Source organism: Canis lupus, chromosome 1 (genome assembly GCF_011100685.1).
Source record: "Canis lupus familiaris isolate Mischka breed German Shepherd chromosome 1, alternate assembly UU_Cfam_GSD_1.0, whole genome shotgun sequence".
In the NCBI taxonomy this organism is placed as follows: Eukaryota; Metazoa; Chordata; class Mammalia; order Carnivora; family Canidae; genus Canis; species Canis lupus.
In genome coordinates this window covers 106,919,642-106,932,205 of record NC_049222.1, presented here as the reverse complement: position 1 = coordinate 106,932,205, position 12,564 = coordinate 106,919,642, and the positions used below count along the sequence as shown (strand labels likewise).

At 56.7% G+C, this 12,564-nt stretch overlaps 2 protein-coding genes across 4 annotated transcripts; one reads left to right on the top strand and one right to left on the bottom strand.

Moving 5' to 3' along the window:
* Nucleotides 1–491: 491 nt before the first annotated feature.
* Nucleotides 492–5,617, bottom strand: FAM71E1 (family with sequence similarity 71 member E1). 2 transcript variants are annotated; one of them, XM_038528091.1, is made up of 5 exons: nucleotides 5,347–5,617; nucleotides 5,054–5,172; nucleotides 4,565–4,695; nucleotides 1,268–1,551; nucleotides 492–662 (listed from the first exon to the last, which is right to left on the bottom strand). In XM_038528091.1, exons 1-4 carry the CDS (start codon nucleotides 5,432–5,434, stop codon nucleotides 1,317–1,319), a joined length of 573 nt encoding a protein of 190 aa, XP_038384019.1. In that variant the 5' UTR covers nucleotides 5,435–5,617; the 3' UTR covers nucleotides 492–662; nucleotides 1,268–1,316. The 2 variants fall into 2 exon arrangements, with proteins under 2 accessions (XP_038384019.1, XP_038384020.1); XM_038528092.1 differs by having other exon boundaries at nucleotides 5,374–5,613.
* EMC10 (ER membrane protein complex subunit 10) lies at nucleotides 5,599–12,356 on the top strand. Of its 2 annotated transcripts, XM_038528090.1 has the most exons (8): nucleotides 5,599–5,887; nucleotides 6,848–6,920; nucleotides 7,836–7,945; nucleotides 8,830–8,934; nucleotides 9,277–9,458; nucleotides 9,670–9,763; nucleotides 10,658–10,744; nucleotides 10,978–11,065. In XM_038528090.1, the coding sequence occupies exons 1-7, from the start codon at nucleotides 5,774–5,776 to the stop codon at nucleotides 10,742–10,744; spliced, it is 765 nt and encodes a 254-aa protein (XP_038384018.1). In that variant the 5' UTR covers nucleotides 5,599–5,773; the 3' UTR covers nucleotides 10,978–11,065. The 2 variants fall into 2 exon arrangements, with proteins under 2 accessions (XP_038384018.1, XP_038384017.1); XM_038528089.1 differs by lacking the exon at nucleotides 10,658–10,744 and having other exon boundaries at nucleotides 10,978–12,356.
* Nucleotides 12,357–12,564: the final 208 nt, after the last annotated feature.

Here is a 12,564-nt window from a genome sequence, read left to right as displayed (position 1 = left end):
TCCTTCTTGAATTTGTAGCTCTGCCTCCCTCTTCCTGGTGGGGGTTCCTGGCCTGGGGGTGGGTAATGGGGACAGCAGGTTGGAATGGCAACAATGATAAGGCAGCCCTGATGAGAGAGACCACCTTGAGGCTGCCATCTTGGAACAGCTACTTTAGTGGCACTACCGTGTTGCCATGGCAATTACAAGGCACAGGTGAACCAAGACCTGGTCAAGGCAGCCCTCTCAGACTAGCTACTATGAGTGGGGAGGCGGCAAGTTGGCTGCAGGGGCAGCTACAACAAGTTAAAGGGGAAACCAAAGCCCAGATCGGGAAGACTACTCTAGAGAGGTAGCCATGATGGAGTGGTGGGCACTAGGTCTCATGGTGGCCCCAGGAGCCACTCATGATGAACCCAACACCATGTTGAAGCAGCATACTGGAAAGGCTACTTCGCCAAGGCAGCCACGTTGAATTGGTGACGATGGCAAAAGTGCTCATGACCTGCTTGTTGGTTCTTAAGTGGCCGATCTTTATTAACTTTAATACTTCATCTTTCTGGCCCTGAGGTAGGGTTCTTTGATCTCTGGTCCTTTGGTGACCTCAAAGGATATTGGAGGAATCAGAGTCCCCAGAGTTCAGAGGTCTGTGGGTCAAGTCTGGCTTCCATGTCTTCTTGAAGCTGGGTATAAGAAAGAGTTTGTCTCAGAGGCTTTGGCCTACAGGTGTATCAGCAATTGTAGGGAAAGTGGGGAGGGTTTTGTGCTTACCTAGAAGGTGGGGGGAGTGGGTGTTTCCAGAGGAAGAGGCCCCACAGGTTTCAATGCCTCCACCTTCAAGGACCCGTGCCCCTCCCTTCCCCCTGGCAGTATAGGGAACTGGGCATTTGGTTTGGTCGACCCCAGTCCTTCAGGGTCCAGGGGTCCCCTCCCCATATTCCACTAAGGTCAAAGGGAGAGAGGCTGGGGGTGGGGTGGGGTGCCCGATTAGGAAACTATATAGCCACCTGGGCTAGTGTACCCAAGGTCCTGCAGACCCTGCCCGGCCCTGAGATCCTGCTGTGTCTACAAACATCTCATACCCTTTCAAGACTCAGGAGTCGGGCCTTCATGATCACCTCCACTCTCAACACAGGAATCCGGGCCCCCAGCCCCTCCCCAAGGGAGTCTAGGTCCCCAAGCCCTCACCTCCGGTTAGTCCAAATTCCCAGCTGCTTCCTCCCTCGGACCCAGGAGTCCGACCCCAGCTCCGCCCCCTCCCCACCTCCGGCCCTGCCCCTCCCCACACCTCCTCCCGCTCGATCAGATCGTCCTCCTCTTCATCCTCGTCGTCCTCATCATACTCTCCATCCTCCATCGTCAAGTACTTCCTGCGTGAAGGGCACGGCTCCCTCGGCCGAATGGAAGCGCAGGCGGTAGAGCAGCCGCACCCACTGGCCGAACTCGCGGTCTCGGGTCTCGGGCGGGGCCCGCAGCTGCAGGTAGAAGGCGCGGCCGGTGCGGAACTTGACCTTAAGCTGCCAGCGGCTTTCATCGTGGACGAAGAGCTGGACGAACTGCAAAGGGAACAGCCTGGGAGGGCGGGAGGGGAGGCCTCAGCTCCCAACCCCCCCTGGCCCGACAGCCTCGCGGTCCTTAGCACCTTCAGGGTCCGGGGCGCCCACCTCGACGCCCCTCTCTTGGCCCAGAGAATCCTTTTTCACTTTCTCTGCCTCGTGAATTTTATCCCCAGAGCACCTTTGTGCCTCCCGCTGATCCTTCTCGTAGATAGCTGCCTTCTAGAAATGTCCACTTGGATGTTGGAATGACATTGGATACACAACAGGTCCAGTGACCAAATTCCTGACCTCCCCAACCCAAACCTGCTCCTGTCTCCATCTTCCGCATCTTAACTACATCCTCCCACTTGCTGGGTCAGAAATCGTGGAGTTGCGCCCGACCCAAATTCCTCCTATCTTCATCCAATCCTGCCACCAAGTCCTGATGGCTCTCCTGTTAAAATGTATCCACGATCCGACCTCATCTAACTCCTTCCGCCACCAGCCCAGGCCTGCCACCAGAGAATTTCCCGGCTGGGCGGTTTCCTCAGCCTTCTCCGTTCTTTTCCCACGCGGCCGCCAGAGGGCGCCCCTCAACCCCTGAGTTCAAGTTCCTCCCTTGGCTCAGAGTAAAGGAAAGTCTGCATGCACCTTGACCCGCCAGGCCCTGCGGGGTCGGCCTCCTCTGTTTACCTCTCTGCCCACTCCCCTCGCTCACTCAGCCCCAGCAACATTGGCCTGGTTGCTGTGCCATAAACCTACCAGGCTTGCTCCTACCTCAGGACCACTGCACAGGCTGGGAAATCATCCTCCAGCCAGCCCCATGGCTTGACCCCATAATCTTATGTCTTTCTCAAGAAGCACCTTCTCAGGGAGAGGTCTGTTTACAACCCGTGGCCTATTTACAATCGTGTCCACCCTTGCAGACCTCCCCACCCTCAACCTCTTCTGGTCTCCACAGACCTTACTCTGTTGGACAAATTGTCATTTATTCTGTCTGCTATCCCAGTAGGAGGTGAATTTGCAGGCAGAAGTCTCATTCTGTTCACTGCTGCTTCCCCAAGAACCCAGAGCTCACACATGGTAGGTAGGTGCTCAATGGATGCTCGTTGAGAGGGTTGATAATTTGGCACAGGTCCACAGCGGGGATTTGAACCCAAGTCTTACCCATTTTCTTAACCACCACACCGGGTAGCCACATAGCACCCTTTGGCACAGCAATACTACCTCTAGGAATTGATCATATAGACCCCCTCACACCTGTGCGCATGGATGCCCTCTGCCTGCCACACTGGCCATGATCTCAAGACACTGGGCACAACATCACTGTCCCTTAGCAGGTGGCTCCATCTGTTATGACACTCCCCAAATAGAAGAGTAACTGTTTGTGTCTACAAAGCGCTGGCCCTGTGCTGTTCCAAGCACTCCACAAACATTTCCTGTTTATCTCCTGACAGCCCCAGAAAGCAGGCTCTCCTCTTATCCCCGTTCCAGATGGGGAAACTGAGGCACAGACAAGTAGGGAACTTGGCCCACGCCAGTGAAGAAGAGGTGAAGCCATGATTTGAACCCAGACAGGAAGCTGGGAATTTGTTCAAGGACATTCCCTATCTATGTGGTAACAGCGCCGGATGCAAGCTTGGTTTTCAAGCTTGTGTTATGTCCAGAAAAGGATCTGGTGGTTGTTCTTAGGCTCGTCTGAAATGAATGTCGCTATAGTGCTGGTGAGGGAGTGAGCGGAGTGGAAAAGTAGCATGCATCTGCAGCTGATTTCAAAGGAAGGGCGAACATACACTTGTCATATGCTGGTCAGAACCGGCCCAGGATAGCTCCCAGCTGCAAGCAGCTTAGAACCGAGGGCCTAAGGGCAGGATGAGTCTTGATGTTTCATTTGCAGACCAAGTTCAGTGTTTTTACCTTGGTGGTATGTTTATTTGGGAAGAGGGGTGTTGAGGGGGATTATGGGGGTCCGAGCACCCCTCAGCATTGCTCTTAGTGTCCCTCTGCCTGCAGGTAATGACTCAGTGAGCAGTGGGATATGATTGGTAGGATAAGATCAGCACTGATGAGAAAAGGAGCAGTATAGGAGAGAATATGCCCAGAGCACCTGAAGGCATCAGCATGCTGCTTTGTGGAAGATTCCAAACTTCTACAGGGAAGATACATAAAGGCTGTAAGTAGCCTTACTTTAGTTTAGGTCAGAATCAGATTCTGCCACCAAGTTGGTTTCAAAAAAACTTTTTAGATTTCAGAATTGCAGACAAAGGACTGTGGACGCCTATGTGTGCGTGTGTGTGATGTAAGTCAGTCCTTCTTTCCTTCCTTCCTTCCTTCCCTCCCTTTTTTTCATTAACTGTCATATGTGGTCAAAAAAGTGAAAGCCACTGGCAGAATGTTTTTGTAAATACACTATATGTATGTAAATGTTTTGTTGTTTGCAGCTGGAGTTGGAGGCAGGAGCTTAGGGTGGGCGGAAGGTGTTATCTTGTGCTATGTATGTTTTGTACCTTGGAGTTGTTTGCATTACTTTTTCAATGAGAAAACAAAGACCCAAATGGGGTAGTGTTTAGTGTGGCACTGGAGCTCAAGAATCTTGAGGTTAGTAATGAGGAGCCTGAGATTCCAATCCCAACCCAACCCCTGACCCGCTGTGGGTCTCTGGATAAAGTGGCCCCCTCTCTGAGCCTCAGGTTATCCCTTCAAAGGATGGAGGGGCCACATCATATAAGAGTATGTCAGAGATGAGATTACTCACGTGGCCTAGGGGGCTCATGGTATGCAGGAGGCACTGCATACATGGTTATTCTTCTGATTCTCGCCAGGGTGGGGCTGAGGACTGTCCCTCTCATGTCCATCTATCTGATTTCTCATCCCTGTAGTACCCCTCCCTTTGTTCTTCTGGGTGTACAGCAGCCCACAGTGGGCTGGCAACCATCCAAGACTCCCGGCCCTGGGAGTCATCTGTGAAAGGAAATGCTGCAGGGTGGGGGCCCAGGATGCCCAGAGCTGGGGAAGGAGGAAGTCTAGGCTGGGATGGGGGCAGTCACCCAAAGAGCTGCAGGCGTCCATTATCCTTGGCAGGCCCGGCCAGCAGCAACAGATCTGGGAGTTCCAGGGCTGGACTGGAGGCTGCCACCCCCATGGTGACTTTGTTGGCGACTTCTCCTAACCGGGTCACCTGGGGCCAGGGGTTAGAGGTTAGAAGCAAGATAGATGGAAGGCAGGATTGGCAGAATTAGGGGTCATGAACCAAGTGTATTAAACACCAAGTCCGGGTTCAGATATCCTGGGGTCAGAGGTTGAGCTATCCGGGTGTGAAGTGAAAATGAACCAAGGGAATTGGAGGCCAGGGTCCATAGAGAAGCTAAAGGTCTAGAGGCATGGAGGGGTGTGTGTGTGGGGGGGGGTTGATCCAGAATCCCAGGATATGAACGTTATGGGCAAATGGTCAGAAGTAGGCAGAGCAGGGGTTCCCCGAGTCAGGAGGTCAGGACTCAAGCCCAGGGCCCGTGTCAGGGGGTTCTGAGACTCCACACCTGCACAAAGTTGCTCTCAAAGATGGGGAAGTCTCGCAGCTGGTCGAACTCGCCGCTCAGGAGGTGGCGCTGGAGCCGTCCGGGCCGGCCCGTGGGATAGGCTGGAACCAGGGGGCATTCTACAGGGGCGAAGTTCAGGGGTCCAGTCCAGGAGACTGGGCCGGGGCCCCCCAGCCGGTAGGGCCCAGGGAGGTCCGGCTCTGAGGGTAGGGGAATCGGGGCTACCAGTCTTCGTATCGCGGGCCCCATCCCTCACCTGGCCCAACCCTGCCAGGCCGGGCTCCGCCTCTCACCTGCCATCCCACCAGGTCCCGCCTCACCTGCTCCACCGGGGGCCGGCTTAGTCTCGGGCCCCCGCATCATCGCAACGCCCCGCCCCATGGGGAGAGCGGAGGGAGGGGCCGGCCGAGAAAACAGGTGGGTGGGGCCGCGGACTCTATCCCTTCACGACGCGGCGGACCCGGCTTGAACGTCATCAGGGAAACGCCCGTTATTGTGACGTCTCCCAGCGGGCGGTGCCCAGAGACCTGGATGATGTGCCGGCCACCTAGCTGACGTCAGACCCCGGGAGCGGGAGGGCACTGGTGCGCAGGCGCAAAGAACTGGCGCGCAGGCGCAAAGAACTGGCGCGCAGGCGCAAAGAACTGGCTCCGGCTCAGGATCACGCCGCTCCACAGCGCCCGGCTCGAGCCCGTCCGGGACTAGTGGGAGGGGGTCAAAATGGCGGCGGCCGGTGCTGTGGTTACTCGGCTGTTCCTGCTCTTGCTGATGGCGGCAGCAGCCCCCAGCCGGGCTCGGGGCAGTGGCTGCCGGTCCGGGGCCGCTCTGCGAGGAGTGAGTACTCATTGGCTCCTCACGGGGAGCGAGGCTGACGAAAATCCTGGGTCTCGGGTGTTTCGGTCCGGTAAGGTGCGAACGAGGCATTGCACGGCCAAGAGGGAAGAAGAGGTCAAAGTGAGGCTAGTTGGGAAGGCTCTGTCTGGCTCGTGAATATGCATGAGGGGGCGGGGCTCGGACGAGAGCTTGGCTTTCCGTGCTCTAAAAGCGAGGACACGCCGAAGGAGGTTGCGGCAAGATCAGCTTGTTAACGAGGGAACGCTAGGGAGCCGCAGTCGTTAAATATGCATGAGGGGGTGTGGCCTGAGCGGAACCTTGGCGAATCAGACGTAGGGGCGGCAGAGACGAAACCGACTGGGAGGCTCTGGAGTGATCGCGTAGAGTTGTGCCTCTTGAGTACGCTTTGAGGAGGGCGGGATCTTGATTTGAAGGATTAAAATCTGGCCCCGCGGTTCCGCAGGTGTGAGGGGTTGCGTAGATGCAAGGGCGTGGTTGGTGGATGCGGAGGTAGGAGAAATATGGATTTGGAGAAATACACGGCGAGGAGCCTTGGATGTACTTGATAAGGGGCGGAATCCCGGCGGCGGCGTGGCTATTGTGGCTGTTAAGGTGAAAACGAGGCTACTTGTATATTAGATTGGGGAAGAAGCGCAGGTATCCTTTAACCCGCGAATGTTTATGATGTTAGGCGTGAAGATAGTTGCCTTGGAACTGGAGATGGTTGCCTTGGAAACAAGGAGACGCTTCTCTGCAGGCTTTGGCTTTCTAGGGACCGTCCAGATCATGAATTTTTATGAGTGGACGGTTCCCGGTGGAATCGTGGGCAAGTGTCAGTGTTTGGATATGAACATGAGAGTAAGGTTACTTCCTCAGCCTGTGTCTGGCTTGGGGTCCTTGGGTCCTGCCCTGCCGAGGGCTCTGATAGTCCTCACTTAGGGACCTCTCTCTCACCTGCAGGCAGGAGCAGAAGGTCGAGAGAGTGAGGGCTGCGGCACCGTGGGGCTGCTGCTGGAGCACTCATTCGAGATCGGTGAGTCCAGCAACGTCCTCGCCTGGGCGTTTACCCGGTGCCATGTGAAGTCAAAAAGTTGGGTCTGGGTGCCACCCAATGTGAGACACACCATCCATCTACTAAAAGCTTTGCCCCCAGAGTGTGTTTGCATTATTCCGGGGAGATTGGGGCAGGGAGGGCAGGAGAGAGAATAACTCTACCTTTGAAAAACTCCCTTTACCTGTGAAACAAATCCTAGTTTCAGAAAGGCCAGTGCAGCAGTAATGACCTCAGAGCAGACTTTTCAGAGCAGTCACCCTGTGCCCCACACTAGGGACTCGCTGCTCTGCATGTATTTGCTCAAATGCCCTCACAGGCGTCATGCAACGCAGGAGGTATTCGAGACAGCCACCATTTTCCAGAAGGGGAAACTGAGGCTTGGGCAGGGTACCACACAAGGTCCTTCTGTAAGTGAATGGTAGAGCTAGGCCCTACTCTACAGCTCAGCCTAATTAACTATGATCCAGGTGTTCAGATTCCCAGGGCATAGATGTCACTATGGCCCAAAGGTCCAAGGCCCCAAAGTCTGGGGCTTTTGTTAGAAACACTAAAGTGGGGACCCTCCACAGCCCTGACTCAGACCCTGGCATCCTCCTGGGAAAGCCCCACTGGTTCTCACGTGGCCCACTGGTTGGAAGCCCCTGGATTTTGCAGCTGGGAGAACTGAGGTCAGAGATTAGGTGACTATCCCTGGGTCACATGGAAAGGCCAAGACAGGGCTTAGGAGCTGTGATGTTCAGACATCTGCCCTGTGAGATAGGAGGGCAGCATATGGGAGGGTGTCCCCACTTTGCAGGTGGGTAAATGGGGGCTTGGGAGGGGGAAGCAGTGTGGTCATTGCAAGGGTTGAGGGGCCCAGTGGTGGGGTGGCTGTTGAGCCCTGACTCCCCACAGATGACAGTGCTCACTTTCGGAAGCGGGGCTCCCTGCTCTGGAACCAGCAGGATGGCACTTTGTCCCTGTCGCAGCGGCAGCTCAACGAGGAGGAGCGGGGCCGGCTCCGGGTGAGCAGGGGGCCCAGGGCTTGGCTGGGGTATAGGGGAACCTGTGCCTTGGAGCATGACATGCATGCCTCACGTACCCATGCCATTTCTTCTGCCCAGCACATCCCCTTCTCCCACAGTTTTCATATAGTTAGCTCCTCTCACCCTTCCAGATTCAGCCAAGATACTTTATATTCAGGAGGAGATTTGCTTGGGAGGAGAAAGAGATCTCTAAGAGCTGTAGTTAAACAGAGGATGGTTATCTCTACCATAGCCTCCTTCATGGCTTCCTCGAGGGCCGGGCTGTGGCTAGGCCTGGCTTGGTCCTCTCTAGGGATGGTGCAAGTAGGAGGAGGTGCGGTAGGCCAGAGGAGGAGAAAAAGGAGGGGCAGGGAGAGAAGCTGTCTTTTAGAGACAGCTCATAGAAGCTACCACAGTCCGCTGCCACTCTCTCCCTTTGACCAGATGTAGTGGCTGGGGAGGCGGGTTGCATTGTGCCAGATACATGCCCGTGGACACCTTCCCTGTGGGGAGTGGTCCACCCCAAGCAGCCTTCCTGTAGGGTTCCCACGTGGTGCTTTGTCACAGCTGCTTCCCAAGAGAATTTGTTGCTCCTGTGACTGGCGAGTCCAGGTACAGGTGGGCCTGGGTGCAGCTGGATCCAGGTTTGAGGGAAGTGTCCCTGGGACTCACTCCATCCCTGGGCTGGGCTCTACTCCCCTTAAGATGGCTTCTCCCCCAGCTGGAGCACCCAGGGGCTCCTGGCCTCACTCATCAGCAGGGCGACCCACTAGGAAAAGTCCTGGGCTAGAGAGAAGGGGATGCTGGCTGAGCAGGACTGGTCTGGGCCTGGCGTGGGCCACACATCATCCTTCTCCCTGCCACCCTCCTCCTCTGTCCTGCAGGATGTGGCAGCCCTGAATGGCTTATACCGTGTCCGGGTCCCTCAGCGTCCTGGGGTCCCTGATGGCGCAGAAGCTGGTGGCTACGTTTCCTCTTTTGTCCCCGCGGTGAGTCAGCAATGGGGACCATCCTCTCTTCTCTCCTCCCTCCTTCTTCCTCCTATCTGCCCCAGCCTGGCTTCTGTTGTCTGTGCCCCTGTGTTTATGGACCTGGCCCTGCCCCCAAGGGTCTCCTGGGCTGGAGGGGGACATTCCAGGTGCTGGGCCCTTTAATGGGACAGTGTGGGCCCTCAGAGGGAGGCTGTTGCCCTTCGGCTCGTGTCCAAGGGAGGAGGGAACCGTGAGGGCTTTGAAAGATCCTTCTGGGCCCTGTGAGAGGGGCTGGGAGGCATGGGTGGCTGGACGTGGGCAAGGTCTGGGTGGCAACCCCATCCCCCTCCCCCTCCCCAGTGTTCCCTGGTGGAGTCTCACCTGTCAGACCAGCTGACACTGCACGTGGACGTGGCTGGCAACGTGGTGGGGGTGTCAGTGGTGACGCACCCCGGGGGTTGCAGGGGCCACGAGGTGGAGGACGTGGACCTGGAACTTTTCAACACTTCAGTGCACCTACAGCCGCCCGCCACTGCCCCAGGGTGAGGACACACAGGGCACAGTTGCCCCAGGGTGAGGGTGTGCGGTGTGGGTGTGTGGGGTGCAGATGTTCCAGGGTCAGAGCCAGGGCACGGCTGCAGGGCAGGGGGGCCACAGCCCTATCTCGGGCTCAGCCATCCTGCTGCTGCCTTTGCTGTGTCCCTGTCAGCGGCCCCAGCCCCTTACCCTGTCTCCTTCTCTGCCCACCCTTAGTCCTGAGACAGCCGCCTTCATCGAGCGTCTGGAGATGGAGCAGGCCCAGAAGGCCAAGAACCCCCAGGAACAGAAGTCCTTTTTCGCCAAATATGTGAGTGGAGCTCTGCGTGCCCCTGCTCCCTTCCCTCCTGAGTCCCCCCTCTGCCCTGCTCTCTCCCATGGCCCTTGGCCTGCTCCTCATCCTCCAGGCCTCCTGTGTGTGGGGCTTCCTTGTCGCCTCCAGGCGTGTCTGTCCGGCCATGTCCCTGGCACCTGGGCTGAGCCCAAGGCCTGGACAGAGTGGGTGAGGACCATGGAGCCCTGCGCCGTGCCTCTGCCTGTGTTTGCTCACTGGCAGCGGTCATGGGGTGTCCAGGCTCAGCAGATGGGGCCAGCCCAGAGCCTGACAGTTCTGGGAAGCAGGGACAGCCTCTCAGGCTGGGGCTGATGGGTACAGGCAGTGTCAGTCTAGAACCGAGGCCTGTCTGGAAGTGCAGTGAGGAGGGCTGTGGTCAGGGGAGGGATGGGGTTGGTACTGGGAAGAGGCTGGGGTGAGGCCTGAGCTGGGCCAGTGCTTCGAGGCTGAAGAAGAGAGTGAGGCAGAGATTTCAATGGGACGGGGAGATTTGGAAAGGAGAGTGGGTTTGGGGAGAGGCACTTAGGGAAGCGGGGCTGTGGGTGGAGGTGCTCAGGAGGCTGGTCTGGAACTGGAGAGGGGCTTCTGTGCTGCTGGTCTGGGGCAAGTAGGAGGAGCTGGGGGGCACCGGGGCAGAAGGCTGGTCCACCTGAGACAAATGCAGGGGCAGCAGAGGCCACTGTGTTTGGGAGAATGCCAAGGCCTACTGCCTTGAGTGTGGTGCCTTTGGGGCCTCAGTTAGTTTGCCAGTAGCTCCTGACAACTGAACTGCAGGGAAACTGAGGTGCAGAGAGACCAGGAACCCACTGCCTCAGTTCCGCCCTCCCCGTGGGCGCCATCAGTCCTGACCTGTGCCCCCTCCCTCCTCAGTGGCACCTCGTCCTCGGGGGGGCCGTGTTGCTCACAGCCCTGCGTCCTGCTGCCCCGGGGCCCACGCCGCCGCCGCAGGAGGCCTGAGTGAGGACTGAGCCCCCTCCCGCCTCTACTCTCCCTGCACCCCACCAGCCCTTCCCTATCCTGTAGTAATGTAGGGGACCTGGGCCCCCTTCCCTCACATGGCCTCCCCTCACGCCGGCTTGCCCACCTTCCCCGCCTGGGGGGGGAGTGCAGTCATACTCACTCCTCTTCTTTTTGTCTCTCTCTCTCTCTGTCTGTCTGTCCATTGTCCTGTCCTCCCACCTGGCCCACAGTGGATGTACATCATTCCCGTCGTCCTGTTCCTCATGATGTCAGGAGCGCCAGATGCTGGGGGCCAGGGAGGGGGTGGTGGCGGGGGTGGTGGTGGGGGCAGTGGCCGCTGAGGGGCTGGGGCCTGTCAGATCCCTGGTCCTCTCTCATCCAGGCTACTCCCTTCCTGCCCAGAGTGCTCCTATCCTTGATCATCCCAAGAAGGATTTGCTAGCTCCTCCCATCTCCATCCCATGAGGGCAGGAGGACACCCCTCCCCAGGAGTCCTTTCCCTCTGGGTGGATGGGTAACCAGATTCTGGTGCACCCTTCCTGCCCCTGTGGTCCCTTTGGAGCCCCAAAGACTTCCTCTTGCCCACAGCGTGAAGCTCAAGCTCCCCTTCCAGCTCTGACCCTGTGTCTGTCCTCCCCACCCCCAAGCCTCATAGTTTGGGAACATGCCGACTTCTCTCCAGCCTCTGTGCCTTTGTTCGTGGTCCTATCCTGCCTGTCCCCGGCTGGACTAGATGGTCCTCCTAATTTGTCTGACACTGGATGGGGCCACGCACTTCCCACCTGTGTGCCCTTGAGGGGCCTGGTACAGAGCAGGTGCAGGCTGGCCCCATTCCTCCCAGCAGCCCTGCCTTGGGACCCTGCTCTGACCTTTATCTGCCCATGGCTCTGAGCAGGACTTTAGCTTTCCTGCCCTGTCAGCATGCCAAGCCTTCCATAGGATTTGGGGCATGAAGAAATGGTGTTTTGTTTTGTCTTTACATTTATTTATTTATTCATGAGAGCGAGAGAGAGAGAGAGGAGAGAGAGGCAGAGAGGCAGAGTCAGAGGCAGGCTCCATACAGGGAGCCCAATGTGGGACTCGATCCCGGATCCCAGGATCACGCCCTGAGCCGAAGGCAGATGCCCATCCGCTGAGCCACCCAGGTGTCAAGAAATGGTGTTTAAAGTGAAAACAAAGCAAGCTAACCTTTAGTATAGAGTCAAGGGCCGGATGATATAAATAGAACCCCTTCCCCTGTCTGGAGTGTCTTCCCTGGGAGGAGGCACCAGGAGAGGACTGCCTGGCCTTTCGTATTTATCACCCCCCCCCCTTATCTATGTAAAAATATTGACAATATATTGAAATACATCAATGTTTTGAAAAGGTACAACTTCCAGCAACCAAATCCAACTGTTGATTTGGTTCCAAGGAAGTCCTGCTGTACAGACTTTATTGAACCTTGCTCTTTGCTTCACACGTTACTCGGAAACACACAGAAGCGGCTGTCACGGTCGCTGTAATGCCTGCGTGATGCTCCATGGTGTTTTATGGCAGTTTATTAAACTGTTCCCCAGATGTTCAACATTTATTGTCTTACTCGATATGGTTATAAATAGCGCTACAGCGAGTGCTGTCCAGTCTCTCTTTGGTGAGTTTGAGTGATTTCCTGGGGACGTGTGACCAGAAGTGGAGTGACTGTGGCAGACTGGAAACACTTATGAAAAAGTAACACAGTCACGTGGCTCGACCGTTAAAACAGTATAAAAGGTGCGTGGTGGGTTCCCGCCCATTTGATTTGCTTATTTCCTCTCCTAGTGTGTTTGCCAGCACAGGCA

What these genes read in the sequence shown, in the direction of transcription:
- EMC10 (XM_038528089.1), top strand. Translation starts at nt 5,774, where the DNA reads ATGGCGGCGGCCGGTGCTGTGGTTACTCGGCTGTTCCTGCTCTTGCTG. An exon ending in GGAGCACTCATTCGAGATCG is followed by an intron (nt 6,921 to 7,835) that starts GTGAGTCCAGCA and finishes GACTCCCCACAG; the next exon opens with ATGACAGTGCTCACTTTCGG. An exon ending in AGTCCTTTTTCGCCAAATAT is followed by an intron (nt 9,764 to 10,977) that starts GTGAGTGGAGCT and finishes CCTGGCCCACAG; the next exon opens with TGGATGTACATCATTCCCGT.
- FAM71E1 (XM_038528091.1), bottom strand. Translation starts at nt 5,434, where the DNA reads ATGGGGCGGGGCGTTGCGATGATGCGGGGGCCCGAGACTAAGCCGGCC. An exon ending in TTGAGAGCAACTTTGTGCAG is followed by an intron (nt 4,696 to 5,053) that starts GTGTGGAGTCTC and finishes CCCTGGCCCCAG; the next exon opens with GTGACCCGGTTAGGAGAAGT. An exon ending in GGACGCCTGCAGCTCTTTGG is followed by an intron (nt 1,552 to 4,564) that starts GTGACTGCCCCC and finishes CCGCCCTCCCAG; the next exon opens with GCTGTTCCCTTTGCAGTTCG.